This window comes from Gallinula chloropus (assembly GCF_964237585.1).
Source record: "Gallinula chloropus genome assembly, chromosome: 8".
Taxonomy (NCBI): Eukaryota; Metazoa; Chordata; class Aves; order Gruiformes; family Rallidae; genus Gallinula; species Gallinula chloropus.
The window spans coordinates 16,733,498-16,753,109 of NC_140093.1; the positions used below are offsets into that span (position 1 = coordinate 16,733,498).

A 19,612-nucleotide genomic window follows, 5' to 3' on the forward strand; every position below is an offset into this window, starting at 1 on the left:
AACGTGGTGACGCCACCTCTTTCAATGTGACTTACCAAGTGATAAATTAGCTGTACATTCATTTGCTGCCATTTTAAACAAGATCTAGTGATAGAGTTATGAAGTATATTTCTCACAGTTTAGCTCTCCTGTTTTACAAAAGCTTGTTAATGCTGATATTTGGATCAAACATACTTCTAGAGCCAATTACTAAGCAACTACCATGGTCTGATTTAATTCTAAATCAGGGCTTCCTTAAACATAGTGCATTTGAACTCTTTTTTTATTATTATTTTTTTAGGTACTAAATCATACATAAAGATGCATTATGAAGCAAGTTTATTAATGGTACCTAAAGAAAATGGTTAACTAATAAAATTGAGATGCGAATTTGCTGTCTCAGAGTTCACTTTCCATTAACTCACCATAAATACTGCCACCACTACAACGGGAAAGCATTTACAGGAATTTCAGTAAAACATATCCTTCCTTAAGACTCAACTAATGCATATCCCTTAGATTTTCAGCAAATATTGTCTAAATGGATTTACTGATCCTAAAGTATATTTACAAACCCTGCAAGAGATTTATAAAAACGATAGAAGATATGCAAATCTTACCAATAAATCCTAAATAAAGTTTTGATTTAGACATTTGTCCTGTGCACTTTACAGGTACAAGAGAATTATTTCTGAATCACAATATTGTGTGTCAGCCAATCTTGTGTAAGCACCAAAATACAGCCCTTACATATTCACTCTTAATTAGGTTTTATAAATACCAATCAGAACTTCACACACTCAATTCCTGAAATCAGATGAGTTTCCTAAAAGGCTTTGTAATCTGTTACTCATATCTTCCTTCAAAGTTCAGAACAAGCTAGACTCCAGCCACAAAGCTCCCTAGCTTTGTGAAACGTGGCAATTTGTTACTTGTCAAGTTCAGCCAGGGTGCTTCTAGAATTCTACTTAAATAACAAACATGGAGAGGTCTTTTTTAATTTAAGGCACGTATTTTAAGCAGATGATCTAAGAATCAACTTGCCACAGTGTACATAAAGAGCTAACCTTCCTTGGGTCAATTTCAACACCCTTTCAGTTCAAATTTCAAAGCCTATCACAAATTATGCTGTTGCTGAAGTAACTGCTTATGCTACCCTCTGCACTTCTCATAGTCATCTTTACACATTCTCTCAGTCATCCTTGTCCAGGCATTAAAGCCTATGTGGCAAATCAGATCTGAGAGCGGAAAACAAAACAAACCCCAAAAAGCAAAGCCAACAACAAAACCAAATGATGATTATTTAGTCAGATAAAACTTAATCCTGCTCACTCTGTGGTAGCCTTCAGATTGGTTTAGGGCAACTGTGAAACTCTCAAGTCAGCAACATTCAAATGATGGATATTTCTGATGGTCTTAATTATTATATTAGTTTCAAAGTCTTTCAAAATATTCAATTCCAATAGCAGGTGCTAAGAATGTGACATTCAGCTCAGAATTTGATGGAATACAGGTGACAGGAAGGGAAGAGTTAGTAAATCAGAAGTGATGTATCAAAGACAGGGAGAAGCAAGCATTTCTTGTTCTTTTGAGAATGTTTTACTTTTCCTGAGATACTTGTAAAAATAAGAAGAAAGTTGAACTAAAAAGACTTCCAATAATGTTCTTCCATAGTAAGGTTACAAATTATGTTAAAAGCAAGATGTACAACTCTAAAACTGTTAAGGTTACTAAGTTTTATACAAATTAAGTACTTATGTAAATTAGTTTTATTTATATAACTCCTTACATGACTTTCTATTAGAAAACTCATTTGCCATATCCTCTCATTATAGAACAAAATCCAAAAAATCAAAGGTCATAGAGAGCTGAGGCACAAACTCTGCTTATACAAGGGAACATTCTCTAAATTTCAAGTGAAAATAAAGAACACAAGAAGTAACTTCATCTTTTCTTTTTTTTTTAATGTTGATTTGATCAATATTTCTTGTTTATGATATCTAAATCTTCTGTAGAAGAGCATTTATTCCACTCAGCCTAATCAAGCTTTTCAATTGCATAAATATAAGTATTTAGTCTTTTGTCTGCAGAATGGTCCTCTGCTTCCATTTAAGCTTGGGACCAAAGTCCCCTCTCAAGCACAGCAATGCCAGTGTGGCATCGTACTGGATGATTACTGTTGGGATGCAGAATATGACTTATAATTTATTCCCAAACAGGTTTTACATTCACAAAGCAGAACAAACCCACACATTTTATTTTGAAGTATAATGAATTATATTTGCAGCTGCTGCCTCTTATTTTGCACCTGAATATAGGAGAGTGCGTCTGCATTTATGGACTCAAACACTTCATGGACAGCTAAAAATCTGAACAATATTTTCTTTATATGCCCTGTTCCTGTAGACAATTGGCTCTTACACTGGTTGAAGCAAGAGTGAACTCTCCTGAAGTACACTGAACTAGCAATGTAATGGAAATTAGACCTGGACTCATCTGTTTACATAATATTACATATTATCTGGCAGAGAGTACTGATCATGAGTTTTAAAAAGAAAGTCTGAGTGATTAACATGGGCTGATACCTTAACAGATGCAACAACGTTAATTAGAAATAGATTTCTCAAATTGATATAGCAAGGAAAAACTCACAGAGGAAATAATGTTGGGTTTTTTAAAATTACCCAATTTTCACCTTTGTGTTTTAAAACCGTTTTTAAAAAACTAAGCAATAAACACCCTAGAATCATGAAGCAGTGCAACAATAAGATTATTTGAGCAGAAGCCACCAAATTTTTCTGTGATATTTTTGTTACGTAAGGTATTTTGGAAAGCTGTGATAAAAAATCTGCCAGTTTGTCACTGCAAAACTCTAAATACCTTGGGCTAGAAAGCTGAGGCTTTTGTGGATTTGAGTATTATTAAATAAAAATAAAAATGGTGTTACATTTAAAATGTCTTATAAAAATATTGAAAATGACACCAAGTAAACAATCTTTAACATCCCCCCCTTTTTTTTTTCTTTCAAAGTATTTGGATTTTGTGAAGAGAGCATCTATGTGTGTGTACACATAGCTCAATTAAGTCAGTAACATTTAATTTAAAAAAAAAAAACCTCACTTAAAAACTCATTAAGAAAACCAAACCCAGCAATTACATTTTTATGTCTCTCATACAAAAAAAGGGTGTGTGTGTAAGTAACCATTGGTAATATGAGTGGTTATTTTTTGGGTGGCATTTTTTACAAAAAAGATTAGGCTACTAATCTATATAGGAAGGCCATTTCCCAAAGGATCACTGCTCAAATTTTTCCCCAAAGTTGTTTAAATATCAGAACTTTTGAATACTTATCCAAGTTGAAGTGAATTCTGCAAAGTTGGCCTCACTACACATTAAAAAGGCTGTGCTGATACAGTGCTGTTGATCAGAAAGGGTGCATGTTTTAGTGTAACAAGAAGTCACATTCACTCTAAAAAGATTAAAATCAGTTTATATTCAACTATTTTGATACTTTAATTACATGTTTGAATGAAGCATTCATTTCTGACAACGCTGACTTGTATCATCCTTACTACATGTCAATTTTCATCTTACCTTGATTGTCCAGGCAAATTTTATTGGATGCTCCGAAGTTCCAGTGACCTTTCATGAATTTTGATGGATTAGCCTGGACAGGGAGAACAGCCTGGGAAGTTTGAGACACATGGCTGGACAGGCAAATCTTTGTGCAAATTGCTCTCCTTGACTACAATATATATTGATGAATTGTGTCACTATTCATTGACACATTTGTCAGTTGCATTACCCAAATAAAAACCTGACCATTCCTGTACCCATCAGAATGAATGGAGGGTATCCTAAGTTATTAACTAACAGTAATCACAAAATGAAAAACAATCATTAAATTTCAAGTAAATAATCTTGATGTCACCCACATCCGTCATGCAAAAGCATTGCTATTTATTTCACCATTTAAAATTTAGAATTATTTTGTCACAAGAAAGCAAACATTCTCCCTTCAGTTTCATTCTTCCAAAGATGTAAGCACATAAATGCTGATGGATCACATCTGACAGCACCAAAATGGAGATTATTTTATTGCTTATCTGTAATAATTTAAAACAGATTAGGTAAATTTCACAATTATCTCAGAATACACACATGCATTATCCATGTACACCTAACTACTGATACATCTAGGCAACAAAATGGGCTATCCTTTCATCTACAGAAATGAAAAGGATTCTCTGAGATTCAAAATTTATTCCATAACTATAAGAAAACACTATTTTTCATGACTGATTCTTCAAAGGAAGTATTGCTCAGGACATAAATTTCTTCAAAATAAGCTTAACAATAAAACTTTATCTCTACTTCTATATAATCATATTAATTTTAGATGAGGAAAAGGCTGCAGCATACTAGAATATACTACTCCATTATTCCAGAACAATTTCTATCCTTTCTTCCTATCTCTCTAAAACGCTGCTTTTCATTTATTGTTTAGGGGACTCTTCTCTCAAAGCTTTTTCAAGTCCAAATCCTGTACTTTGTAATATTAGTTTAAATTTTGAACTGAAATTATTTCAATAGATAATAGAGATGCCGTATCTTACAAAATCAATATTATAAGTGCACGGTTGGAATTAGGCTGCAATTTATGAAACTCCTGGCCATTAGTTTTACAAGAAGGTATTAAAATAAAAAACAGCCTCATAGCCAGTATATGATCTCTGCTTATGAAATAGAAATATCCTTTCCACTGTAGGAAAGTACATCTTTTATATGGCTTTGGCTTTATGGTTAGATTGTGACAGATTATACCCAGCCCCTGGCCTAAGAACTGCAGGCAGATCGGGCGATGACTCCTCTTGGTTGACTATACCTCACACCCATTATGTTAACACACAATCTTGTGTTGATTGACTTGAATCTATTCTGTCAGACTCAAATGGAAATGGAAAGGATCATACCTGAACTTTAAGTCCTGAAGACAAAGCTGACCAGAAGTCCAAGTTTATTTGCCTCAGCCTTTTTTTGCTACCAAGGTGGGAATACTCTTACCTCCCATGTGACTGGCAGCCAGAAAGCCCTGTTCAGGCATTAAACCTGAATAGGGACCCTTCTTCAGGAGTAATGCACTCAGGAAGGGGGGGTTTGGCTTTCCTAAACCACATGCTTAGACTAAACTCTATCAATGCATTTATCACTTATTTTCTGGGGTAGAGCATTAAGGGCTTTTTTAACACAACCAAACTAAGATCTGGTTTCAGGCTCACAGAGGTGATACAAGGAGACAGGCAGTATTCCCTACTCATAAGCACTGCTTAACAGAACCCTGCCCTTCACAAAGCTGCTGAACAGATCATAAATCCAAACTGTCTGACATTACTCCACAATCTCTTCCCTTGTACATACTGGAAAAGGAGGAAACAGTTTAACCATCCCTAATGTTTATGATCTAGGATCTTCAGGACACAATTCTCCAAGAGACACTTCTACTAATTTAAAAATTCTAGCTTAAGGCTAATCAAGTATTCTTAGTCTAACATTAATTGGTCTAATCTTAGCTGCTTTAATGCTAGTGTCTCAGCAAACAGGCAGTATTTTTTTTATTGTTATTGACCGCACTCATAATAAACCAGATCAATAAACAAGATGTTCTCCCTGGGATTTTCTAATGCCTTTAGCTTATATTCTTTTTTGACTCCTCATTATTTTTTCTACTATTTTTTTCTCACAACATTTATACCTTACAAAATTTCTTCACGCTGTCTAATTGCATTTGAACAGACACTCTTCATTCATGCTAATTCAGCTATCGTTCAGTTTAGGACATCTATTAGAAAAGATATAAGTATACTTTTCCAGTTACAGCTGATGTAAATACCCACATATCAATTAATTAGAGACAGATGAAAAGAAAACAAAGAGCAAACTATATTTTCATACATGCGAGTATGTTACAAAAAACATCTCTACAATTTTTATCACTGAGAGTACACTGGGTTTCTCATATAGGAGCAGAGTTGCAAAACAATTAAGAACAAGAATGTTCTGCCACTGCAGTCCGATTTGCACAGCACAACTGCAATGAAGGAATCAAAGAGTCAGGCTTTTGAAGGATGCCCAGTCACTCCCACTACTGTGTCACTAACCATAAACTGCAAGCAGAGAATTTCATGATGCCACATATTGAAATCTCAAGTTCTAGCTATTTCAGCTCTTGACCATCAATTCAGAGCTAACTTTCCAAAAATTTAACAAGTCTTTTTAACAGAAATTCTACAACTAACTTGAAAAGTATTTAGAATGATAAACAGAAGCACTTTCATCTGCATATTCAAGCTTGTATAACCTTAGGACCCGTTTAGTTCTTGCTATAGCTTGAAGAACTCAAATCCACAGCTTCTATTACCCAAAAGCATGCCTAAGGTATAGGCCATTCTTGACACCTGCATCATACCTCCCTAACAGTGAAGATGTAGTGAAGAATGAGTGTTTCACTGATTTTGGAAACAGAACGATGAAAAAGAGTGTGCATTTGTACCCTAACGATTAGTGAGATAAGTGGCAGTCCTGGCTTCCACAGTGTATAAGGTTTTTAGAATAAACAAAGATGATGTAGAACAAAACTAATTCTTAGAGGGTCAGTGCTTTGCAGTAGGGTTAGACGCCACATTGCAAAGACACTACTCTAGTAAATAGCTGTTGTCCTGGCTCCAATGCTCAAGAAGAGACAATTTTTATTTAAACATAAATTTGTGCTTAATTTTTACTATTAGGTTCCTGCTGACACGCTCAAAGTCTGAGCATGATGGGTTGATTCTTGGGAGCTTTTTTCTAGTACACATTTTTTCTGATCCAATATATAGTCATTTTCATCTCATACTCCCCTGTCCGGATGGCCACAATCCCAGAAAATGCTCAGCACCAAGAGGATGGTTCCAGTAGATTTCAGCTATCAGTCTGATGCTAAAATAGGTGTCAACATTTAAAGGCAAGATTTAGAACACTATGGACTGGGCTAAGCTTACTGGAAAATTCTGACATTTTAAAATTCCTTAAGGGAAACCAAACTCTTGAAAACCTAGTTTTGAATTCAGAACTGAGCTCGAGATGGAAACTTCAACATCTGTAAAGCTCTGATGCGTTTGTAGCTATGTCACAGAATAAAATAATAATAAAAAGACCCCTCAAAACATGTCAATAATACATTTTACCACTGTACTCCAAAGGAAGTCGTAGGTATGGTCTAAAAAACAAAATGAACAAATAAACATGCATCTTAGCAGCTGTATTTCCCCAGGTATTTCTGCAAGTTGTGTGCAAAACCCATTAATTCATTCATAGTATTAAAGCAGCTACATCCATCTCTTTTTAAAAAGCACTTAAGCAGATACTTAAGTCCCACTGACTTGACCTCCTTTCCACTACTATGCAAATTAGATTATGTTAAATTAATTAAAAAAAGAAGAAAGAAAAAACATTACTGTTAGTAGAAACTTAGTGTTTTAAGAGACAAGCTCTGGGGAAAGAATTGTCTGATTTGACATCTTTGTCAAAAGATCTGAAGACAGAAAAGAGCTAATACAGTGAGCTAATACAACAGACAAGATACTTTTAGAGTACCCAAAGGAACTATTCCTCTAGAATGCTAGTGTCTTGTTTAAAGAAAAACACATCTTCCATGCACAGCCACCAAAGTCAGTACACGTGTGCCAAGAATAAAGATTGATCCTTTAGCAGCTGGAATATTTGTTAACCAAAACCAAATGCCTATGATAGTACTAATGCTAAAGAATGGTTTAATAAAATTATGCTATGATAAATTCAGTAATTAAGTCGGTGAAGAATAGGACAGTGAGGAAAGGGCAAAATTCAAATAACTCCCAGCATATTCCTACCTATTAAATGAGTAGCAAGCTTCAGATTTGGTTTCATAGTTGTTGCATTTCAGTTGTTGGATACAAGCATGTGTGTTGACATTCAGGAACAAATGCATGTGTATGTCCAATTATTTGATATCACTCATAACAAACCTATCTTTTTGAAATAAAAGCAATGGGTATAAGATAATTGCACAGTATTTATTTTAGAGCAGTAAATACACAGCAGCTTCTTCTTAGTGTCATGATCATCAACCAACAGGAAAAAAACCCACACTAACCCAACAGAAAAAGGCATCTGTAATAAACATCTTTGCTGAGAGTCTGTCCCCAGTGCAGCACTCAGTAACCACCTAGAGATGCAGCCAGATTACAAATCTCAACATAATTAAAGGCACTGGAGTGAAGGCACGGCTGTAGGCACTGTAACTTCTTTCTAAGCCAGGGAAGTCCCACTAACACTGGCACTCACATGGCTGAGTACATAGTAGAAAACTGCCCAGTTGGTCACAGCCAGCCATGAAATTCTTGCAAATCCAAAACACATGCTAAATTCCATCTTCAGAAATCTAACTTCAGCTTTGAAATTCGCCCCTAGTCTTTGCCTTGGCTGCCAGACAAATCACCAGATTCTGCACATTAATGCTGAATTCAGGTGGGGTGAATTAGATGCTCAGTTATTTTTAATGGTATTTCATTTTCTCATATATAAAATGAGAATTAAACAATGCTTCCTCTCATTCCTACCATACCTCTTTTGCTTAGTCAGACTGCAGTAATTTGGAGTGTAAGATGTCTTCTCAGAGATATATAAACACCACCAGCCTTGGGCTTCTATCATAAAATTTAAAATGATACATTATGTATGAGCTTACATGTTTATCCTGTGTTTGATTGGATCAGATGGAGTTGACATGTATTTGCTTACTTCAGATAAATTGCAACTCTAGCTTGAAAAATGATGGAATGTTGTTTTTTTCTTTTCCACTAACAGTTGACAGACAAATCTTGAGAGAAACTGAGTAAAATTTCGGTCTAAAGGAAGAATTAACAACTGTGTGGTTCTAAACAGCAATCTGGTTCAGAAACATTCTGACAGAAGCCAATGCTAACTTTTTTTTACAGAACATAGAGTCTCGCTGCAGTATCAAAAAGATTCAAGGAATACAGAATTCTGACAGTCAGAGAACAGTTCGGATTGCAGAGAGACAATCCATAGGAATGGTTTCTACACAAACCTTGCTACTAATGATGGCTATTTTCTTCTTCATTGGGCTTCTCCTGTTTATTGGAGCCATAGCTTCCTGGGTATTTTTATATTTTCATAGTTGTCAGAGCTCTGTAAGCTAAAAACACTAAATTCCAGTCACTCAATAAGAAATCCAGAAACTATTATCTTGGAATACTCAAATCTTGCCATCTTTCCACAATTTCAAGAATAGATGGCACAGGAGGAAAGAGAATTAGTTTTGTCTTGTAACACCTCGTCCATTTTGAAGGAGTTATTAGCAGGAAAGATGTGGAAAATTTCAGGTGGGTAGTGGAATGGTGTTGTTTTTTAATACCTGACTGAACCAAGTGAAGTTGTGTTGGACAGTGCAGCTGGTTCATCAAATTTTTACCAGTGGTTCAGCAATTTCAACTTATTTTTATTACCTAGTCTTTATCCATCAGAGTTTAAAGTGCAAGACTCCTTGAGGCTACTTGCTTTTAGGAACAAAGAACTACTGAAAAATTCTAAGCATAGCTACTCTAACTAGGCTAGAGCAGGTAAAAAATATGCTGTCTGGCCAAACACAGTATGACTGACTGTCAGAACACCTCATGTCTTTAGCAGCAAAGTCACCTCTTTCACATCTAATGCTGAGAAAATCCCTAGACAGCACTTTTTTTCCCTCCTTCCTTTGAATGCTGTTACTTCCCTGTTCACCACAATTCATACACCATCCCCAAAGTTACTGTGCCAGTTTATATCACCAGATTCACTCTTGTTTTTATCGCTGTTGACAACAGCCACAGAATAAAATACACATTGTCAGAAGGGAGTTTTCAGCAGGTTTGTATTTACCCTCTGCTTGAACTGGATTATATGTTCTTTCATGCAAGGAGGCTAAAGGTAAAACAAAAATCTCTCACTTGTGTGCTTAAGAGAATATGTGCTAAATCAAACCATTTCCATGAAATATGCTGCACTTTGCAGAAAAATTCAGACAAGATTGGTGTTGTGTGAATACAGTTGGACTGTCACCACAGACAATATGGTTCTGCTTTGCACGTCTCAAATACCATTAAGCCATAAACACCAGTAAGACACTCAGAACCAGTATATGAGAGGCTGATCAGTAAAGCCATGCAAGTAATTTAAGTTATGGAGAAAGACTACCTGACAAGTGGCACATTACACTGCACCTACACTGCCACACCACCTTATGGCTGATGAGAGCAGCCAAAGCACCATGAACTGCTGCAGGAGGACAACAGAAAAATCATGAGATGTCCAAAGTCATCCTGCAATTTCTCAGGCAAAAACCAACCATACAGGTGCTTTTACGTGTGACAGAGCATCCCAACAATACTGCAGACAATTCTGATGTCTTCCAAACAGTATTAAACGCTACACCTAAAAATTCAGTATCAACAGTGGATTTTCTCAAATACAGATACAACTCAGGTGCCCCAGCCTGGTTCTCACTTCATATGCTAAAAACGGTGCTTCCATTACATAAACTGCAGTCAGCAACTGTCACCTACCCCTGCTCCATAATCCTGTTTGCTGACTGGAGGCTTGGATATTTTGTTTTGAAAGTACAAAATAATACCATCATTTGTCTTTAAAAAGACACAAGGGTTTTCTTGGTCTGTGCAGAACTCATGTCTTTGGAAGTATGATGACAGACTGAAAAATGATGTGGAAGTCTGACACGCAAGACTGAAGACAGGCATTTGAAAAAATACATCAAAAGACATTGCCAAAATTAAGTGGAAAAATTACCTGTGGAAACTGACACGCCAAAATGTCACATTTTCATGATAGAAATCATGGCACACAGCCAAACTTTCCAGTCAGTGAACCACAGTGTGATGCAGGGAAAAGGCTGCATCCACCTGGGCCTACCAAGGATTGAGATTTTTCTGGGCTTGGCTATAGAATATACTCTGGTGCTTCAGGCTTTTGCTTTCTGAATATCTCAGATTCCTTCTGAACAAGCACTTTAACACGTTAAATGCTATAACCCTGATCAGAGTCATATTCTCTCTCTGCTATTGGGAAATCTTAAACAATTCTGCCAAATCCTCTATCTGTAGAGAGAGGAAATTTTCAAATGAAAAAGGAAAATGCAGCACTGGAAATCCAGATGTACAGTTGCCTTGATGCAGAAGCCACTGGGATACCTAAGCACAATGCCACACAGCTTTTCAAGAACAATTTGATATCAAAAAGGACAAGTTGTAGTGGAAACGGCACATGAATGGGAACTTACTCTCCTGAAACAAGGATGCCAGTAATAATATGCTGGCAGAAATGTTTCTGGTAAAAATTTGCAACATAGATGTGCTGTACACGGTCTGTGAAAGTGTTTCCAACCAATATTATGGAGACTGCATCCCTGCCAAAACTACAACAGATGATTCAACAAAATGCAAAGAAATTTCAAGCTGGTTGAGTACAATGAGATTTTGTTTTGATTTTGAACTCTGGCAGGGAATACTGTTCTTCACAGTGTTTGAATCTACTGATTCAAAATCTGCAGTCTCAGTCTTTAGGATTGTAAGGGTATGCCACATTCATATTAATTTAGCTATGTTGTATTATCTTATGTTTCATAAATATAGTATTTCAATAATTTATTACAATCTCTATCTATCTTCACAGTTACTTTCAGTGTTTTCAGTACAGAAGCATACCAAAAAAGAGCTCTTTTGCAGATACCATGCAGGAAGATGAAAATATTTAGCAGAGGAAGCATGTACCAAGCCACAGATTTTGATTTTAAGGGACATTACAGAGAAAGGAAATACCAAAATTATGGATCTCACTGTATTGTCAAGATCCACGGGTATTCCCTCTGCTTGTAGTAGAGAATCAACGGGACTAGCCAGTGGGTAAAGGGGAATATATATCCCTCCCATGGTTCAAAAGAACAGAACAGTATGATCCTCAAATCAACATACCTGTGCTGTATCTTATCTGTAGTCAAAATGTGAATTTAATTTACCAATAGTCCTGCAGTCCAGTACTTTGCAATCCAGTTGCTTCAAGAAACTGACTTAGTAGCATTTATAATTTTTTTACAAATGGAAATTCTATTGTATGTCACATAACCCCCTCTTATTTCCCCTACAAAAGGAAGCATTTCTCCCTGTTGGTGTTTTATTTAATGTTTAGAAGTTAATTGCATCATGGTAGTTAGTTTTACTTTATGCAGCTCGATAATTGAAGTGTAGAATAATCAGGATCACTAATAATTTTCTCAAGAGTTATCTGTCAGCATCCATAACATCATAAAACCAAATATGTCACTTCTGGCATACCTTTCAACACTTTGGTGCATGCCAAAGTAAAAATCAATAAAAGGTTATTATTATGCCATGGCTGATAGCGGGTAAGTGGCTCTGGTGGCACTCCCTGTTGGGGGACTGCCACTAAAGCTTTTACAACTGCATAATTTGAGTCTTATTAGGGAACTCTAGTGAGCATACCTCATAACACAAAGTATTTTCAACCTCGTTAATAACTCCAATGGACTAGTTCCTGTGAAACACTGTGCTGATTAACACTGATGAAACTTATGGAAAAAAAGGGCATACTTTTCTGATTATGCATTTGGTACCAGTGGAGTTTCGCCTGACTTCTGGTCTGATGGGAAAATCCATTCTCTGCCACACAGGCACACTTTTTTCTATCTTAATACCTCATAAAGGTATTATAAAACACACTTGAAATTACAAGGTCGGCAACTATCATTTAAGATACCACTAAATCCTGTATTGCAACATGCTGCTGTAATGAACATCTTGGTTCTACACCACTAGGAAGCCTACATGTTTCTCGTTCTGTTCTGAATCTTTCAGATCAGCTTGGGTCTTGCAGCAGTCTACCCTAAATCCACCTTTTAAGTGCCAGGATCCAAGATAAATTCATCAGACAAGCTTTCTGACAAATTAGATCTTCTAAGCACTCAAATTACAGATCTGAATAGGGAATTAAATTGTGGGAAATGTTGCTATGGGATATGATGGAAGTCAGAATGTAAATGAATTACAAAAGGGCAGAGATAACCACACATGGAACAGAGATGGGAATTGGTGTAGAGACGTGACTATAAGCCGAAGAAATGATGCACTGCCAATTGGCAGTAAGTTGGAAATTTTATCAGAGGAAACACACTATGATTCCCTGATTTTCTACATTTATTCCCTGAGAATCTAGTACTTCTTACGACTAGTTGTAGAGTTTTGCACCCAATGGAATCTTGCTCTTATCCAGCCAAGCTATGCCTGCTCTGGAGGCTCTGGGCTAAGAAGTAACATGAATGTCTGAAATCAAACAGTTTGGATAAATAGGGTTTTTTCTATCTAATACTCCTGAATATACAAAAAAGACCCAAACCAGGTCAAGCCCTCCTTCACTAAAAACCCACCAATAAACAAGAATTTCAGTAATAAATATTACTTCACACTTGGGGTTTTTTTTAGGTATTTATTTTTTCTCCAGTTACCTCAACTCTGTGACATCTTCATCACCAGGTCTGAATGAATAAATCTCAATTTAGTGAATATCCTTTTTACAATAACAACCATCCAGTATCAGCGTGTCTTCTTGCATTGAACTCAACATTTTCTCAGCTTCTAAACCTCAGTTTGATCTGATAAAGTATAGCTTAAAGAAATATATACCAACTGTGTCTCAAAAATACCAATTACTGTGAATGTTCCAATAGATGCAGAGTCATTCAGATCAGGTCTCAGCTGGTTGCTAAAGGAACTGGGATTGTAATTTTAAACACAAAGTCTCACATATGAACTGCTTTAAAACACATGCTTCTTCCGTATTTTCTATATTGAAAACAGATTTTCGATGCTATAAAACTGTAACATTTCTTTTTGCCCTTTACAGCAGATTTTTATTTGGCCATTAAGATTTGCCAAAGGAAAAAAAAAAAAACCTGCAAGGATTATTAATGGAATCAAAAATTATTTTTAAAAAATAGCTATTTATTGAATGTGGACACTACAGTCAAATTAGCAATTATTGAAATAGAAGGAATTCCATTAAGATATGGACCCAGCATATTATTTCCTAGGTCTAGGCCTTAGCTTGTACCCTGCCTCTAAAGATCATAAAATTTTTAGTTCAGCTATGGCAGAATGCTGCTTACCTTCAGACAATGAGCCATCAACTATGGACTTACAATATAATGGTTTATTTCCAAGATTTGTAACTCCAAGGCCTCACATATGAATGTCTATAACCTAATATAATGGGAAACATGATAAATGACCAAGATTTTCAGTCTTCAAAGCCATTACAGCTAGTTTACAGTGTTTTGTCCTACCCTAGTTCTGTAAAGAAGAATTTGAATATTTGGTATTTAGATAGTGGCAAAAGAACCAGATATCGGAATAAAGCAGGTTGGAATACAGCATTTTTACTGTGTGAAAAAGTTCCGCATGTCTTTTTGGACATTAACTCAGATTGGAAGAGATGCCAAACACCAAGATAAAGGAGAGGCAAAGGAAAGCCTGTTTTGCAGGAGAATGGAAAGAAAATTGCCTGGCAAAGCTTGCCTCATTTCCTCTGAGAAGAAGGGTGGAGGGTGGAAATGGAGGGAACCAAGAGGTAACACCACCATTATCTAACCATAAAGAACACTAAACAGTAGAGTGATCTTCAAAAACTTTTGCTGTTCAAGCTATTCAGAAACTACTTTAAGATTAATTGATCTAAGCTAAAAACGACAAAATGGCCAGTTTAAGATCTCGCTCCACTGCTGCATGTATTATTCATTTTTATAAAAGCATTCTGGGCTACATTCTGAAAAGCAAAATGGAAATATAGTCATATCCTAGTGCAATCTTAATCAAGTTTTATCAAAGAAAATTGTAATGCTCAATGAACCTACCTAAAATAATTTGTAACGATTTAAACAGTATCAAAATGCCTCAAAGTCTATCTAATAAATATTTTTCTGTGTCAGTAAACATTATAGAGCAAATACTAAACCACATATTATTCAGATTACACATGGCCCACCACACACTAATTAGTAAAACAGAAATTAATTATGCACTAAATAATTATGTACCTACTGCACTCAGTCTTTGCAAAGAAATTTGGTGCATGTTTTCAGTCACTTTGGCATCAAGGATGGCTTAAAAAACCATGAATTCCATTGAAAGGGATTCAGATAAGACTCGTCTTGTGTTGTTCCCTAACTGTCAGACTCTGACAAGCTTCAAAATAATGTCTAGAAAAATGTGCTGCTTTAAAAAAAAAAAACAAAGCAACCACCACCAAACAAATAAAAAAACCCAAACCCCAAAACCCCAAGGTCAGTCACTGTCTGTTTTGCCAAAGATGCTGATCTGCCTACATGCTAAATCTGCACATTGCTGATCTTTGTGAATTTATTTTTGTTGTTGCCAAAAGAAATGTTTCAAGAGCAGCTGCTTTTCCAAAAGAAGTAGTTCCAAATAAAGAAAGAAATCTGCTTGTGAGGTCTACATAGCTCTGGTTTATAAGAAATCCAATTATAAGTGCCTGAATTCATTAAGTTGGACTCATTTGTAGTCCCGTCTCTGGAGAAATAGGGCGTGCTGAGTGGACAGAGTGAAGAAACAGCACTTTAGAGCACGGACTAATTTTGATTGTATTAATAAATAACATGGAGTGAGTATTATAATGGAGCGACAAGAGGGGAGTCAGAACACATTAACTTTGAGAGCATCCCCTCTGTAGAGCACTCTCCAGAATCATGGGACGGCCACTCCTTCCTCCCATGTGAGCATACCATGACAGCTCATAAAACCAAGCATCAGTGCATGTAAAGGTGCCCCCGGAGACCCTCTTTGCTGACAAAATTGACAGCAACAAACTTGTTACTTCCTGCCATCTAGTGGGGCTCAATGCCCTGCACTCATGCCCATAAATTCAATGTGAACCATGCAAATACAACTGAATCACATAAAATGAAGCATTTGCATATGAAAGTGTTTGGACACACAAGTTGACTGATGCAACAGTAAAGAATATTCCCAAAGTGAAACTCAGTGAAAAAAAAAATCCACCCTTACAATCCACAGCTTTTAACTACACTTGAAGTATTCACAGGAAAAAAACAGATCATCTTTCAAAATTATTAACAAATCCAAATTTGGCTATGTAAAGGAAAGTATATATAAATGAGATCACCATTTCTGTTACCTTTGCAATGGTCTCATGAAGGCCAAAGGAGGGATCCAGGTCTTCAGTTTTTGTTGTACGTACAGGAAAAAGAGCTTCAGAGAGAAAGCTAGAATTCTGTGAGAAAGAAACAAGAAGCCTTTTAGGATTCCACAATGATTTCCTCCTTCAAATGTTTATTGGATTTTGTTCAGAGATTAAAAAACCCTTCAAATTGTTCTTAAGTTTTGCCAATGATAAAACTTATTTCACTGATCTAATTAAATGATTCCAAGTCCCTAAAAGAGGCAATCCCCCCTAAATCTTACAACTTTATTTCTTAAATGGCAGTTGTCTTTGCAATTATGCTTCCCAAAGCAGTCAAAAAGCTTGCCTAGGAGAAGAAACATGCACACAGATTTCATTCTGCGCTAGGCGGCAATCAGACATTTTATTAAATACATTATGATTTAGAGTCTTCAGAACAAAAGGTAAACACAATAATCAAAGAACATATTTTTATCTTCTACAACCAGACTATTTCTGTATATAATAATTCTGTCTACATAATATGGGGTTTTCATCAGTTCCCTAGAATCACATTCTTTAAGTTGACCACTCTACTAAATATCAGGCAATCTTAATATATTATTTTATAAGATTTTTTCCTCTTCTTGCACTGTAAGAACGAAAGTTACGTATTTGCTGTCACAAGGAAACAACAAACCCACTCGTGGACTGAAAAAAAAAACAAAATAATGCAATACAATACTCCCACGCCTCAAAGGTGCAGAGATGCCTAAACCAGGAATTATAAACTTATGCTTTTGAGGACTGCCTCTAAGTTTTGCTCTTTAGGCATGACCTGAACTGCCCCTCACAGAAAAGCTAGGAACCTTGTACCCATCTACTCTCCGCCTAGTATAAAATCAGGTGTAGATGTGCACCCTGATGGACTGAGGTGCTCGATTTGGTAAGCACACTTAGAATACAGTTGCTGTTCGGCAAGAGCAATAAGTTCAGCACAAAGGCACAGAAACTATGCCCAAAGTTATTTCAGAGATCAGTGGGAGGATGTGACTGTGCATGAGTATCGTGACTTTCTAAAATGTACTTTCTATGAGCACTTCGTTTAAACATACCCTTCAAAGTGAACTCTGATGCACAAATAACCAGAGGTGCATACGTTTATCCACGCCCTGAAGAGGAACAAAACTTACCCTCTGCCAAACTCTGGTTAGCTCTAGGCAACTAAGTTCAGCATTGCAATATTCTGTACCTCCTTTTGTAAGGTCTAAATCTTGCCTTGTCCATTAATCTTGTTCTGCGTTTTTATTTTGATTTTAGATGCCAGCACCTACTTAGAATTTTCTAAAGTCTTTATTGTATCTTGTATTTAGTGCACAATGTGCTGTGTGAAATGTAGAGTTACATACAGGCTTACCAAAGGGACTGGCTAGGGACTGTAGAGGGGCTACAAGCTCTCATGAACATACTTCCTTGTAGTATGGATTCACTTCTGAATCCTGGGAAATTAGTCTCGTCCTTTGACAGCCTTCGCAGAGTCTCTAGGGAAGTATTCAGTTTCAGATTAAGTTAGGTTAGTCCTAGAACTAACATATTTTGCAGGTGTCTTTTAATGCCATTAAGGTTATTTTTCTGGAGAGAGACAGTACAAAGAATACAGGAAAATGTATCCATTAAGCAGAGGAAGAGCATGACATTAAAGGTATTTTGCCAGGTTCATAATCGGAATATTTTATATATACTCATTCTGGAGCTTTACACAGGACCCAATAGGAGAGTATCACAATTCTGAGTGCAATTTTTATGTTCTATGAATTTACGTATAAAATAATACCAGTAGCATTAAGAAACTGTCAATATTGCTGGCTCAGAAATGCCTAAGCCATCATGAGATTATAATACAATTACAACCCCATGACAGTAATTTTGAAAAATGTCTAGAGCAATTTCATACTGAATTCCAAGTAAAGTTCAAAGCAGCTCATGGTCCTATATTTAAGATGAATAACTTTTTTGGTTTTGATTATTTCCCAGACTGTGAGGCAATACTGACAATGTTGTGGAACTATGTCCTTTTCAAATACTCGCTTCCCCTATCTACTAGGCTAATATTTCTTCAGTTTCCTCCTCTTGATACATACTGGTCTTCAGGAACTTCTCTCTCACTCTGTACTCACAAGAAGTGAAACCCCTTGTTTAGGTTCATTACACTTGGTAACGATGCCCAACACATCACTCAACAGCCACGATGCATTATTTGAATTCAGAGACTGCATGCTGAGCAGTGGCCAAATAAAGCTTTGGTTGAAAAATACTAAAACTGATGGAGGCTTTAACAGGATTGATTTGTAAGGTTGGCACTCCACTGTCTTTTCACTTGCTAAAAACACTCTGTAGGGTTTTTTGTTTTAAACATCAGGAAGTGAGCAAGTGAGAGAGACAAACAATTTAGATACTTTGTTCTGGCTTGTACAAACTCTTTTTATGTGACTGAGCTTTGCTCTTTCGCATGCTGGGTTCTAAGCCATACAAAGGCTAAAGAAAAACAGTAGTTTAGTTAACAGAGCTGTTAACTTCAATTCTAATAAAAGAAGTTAAAAAGCAGCAGAGAAAAAACCCTATCCTCTTCCTCAAAACAAAACGAAATAAAGTATCTTCCTCAAAACAAAACGAAATAAAGTATCTTGCTCACGTACCCTGGGGGATAAACCGATGGTATCTCATCTACGCCTGCTGAATCGGAATGATGTTTGTACTACATGATACAGTACATCCTGTGGATCCAAGAGCTAGTTTTTTATTGGGCATAGCATTGAGCTCTCTTTGGGATCAAGTGTAGGACACAAATTAATTATAATCATATTCATGATGTGATACACCAACACGCTCTGCTCAAAACTACTCAACTCAGGCGCAGCTCCCTACAGATGCTGAATTCACCCCCAACTAGTACTTTCACAGCTACATTAAGCTTGTTTGAACAGTGTGACATGTCTCACAGACATGTTGAAGAAAGGTATGTTTCAAAAAGTGTGTTACATTGCTGGTAATTTTGCTTGTTATTTTTTCTACAAATTAATGCCTACATGATCAAAATGCTATCAGTATTTACATATATTTCTAGATTACTTCTGGTAGTAAGCTTCTACCACTTTAAAAAAAATAAAATAATTAGCACTGACTTATACAAATTTTTGTGTTCAGTGATGCATCTGTGTGTTGTGTAATTTGTCACAGAAGTATCAGAATAATAAATGAAGTCATTCTTCCCCTTCAGAAAACTATTTATTTTTTTAGATCTGAGGGAGAAGATGCACAAACTCATTTATTATAA

General features: G+C 36.2%; 1 protein-coding gene across 1 annotated transcript in view; it reads right to left on the bottom strand.

Moving 5' to 3' along the window:
• Nucleotides 1–19,612, bottom strand: part of NAALADL2 (N-acetylated alpha-linked acidic dipeptidase like 2) — a gene marked incomplete at both ends in the record, with an annotated part of 350,941 nt that overhangs the window by 45,531 nt on the left and 285,798 nt on the right. Inside the window, one exon of the mRNA XM_084267228.1 lies at nt 16,294–16,389. Within this exon, the coding sequence (XP_084123354.1) occupies nt 16,294–16,389 (96 nt within the window). The remainder of the gene's footprint in view (nt 1–16,293; nt 16,390–19,612) is intronic.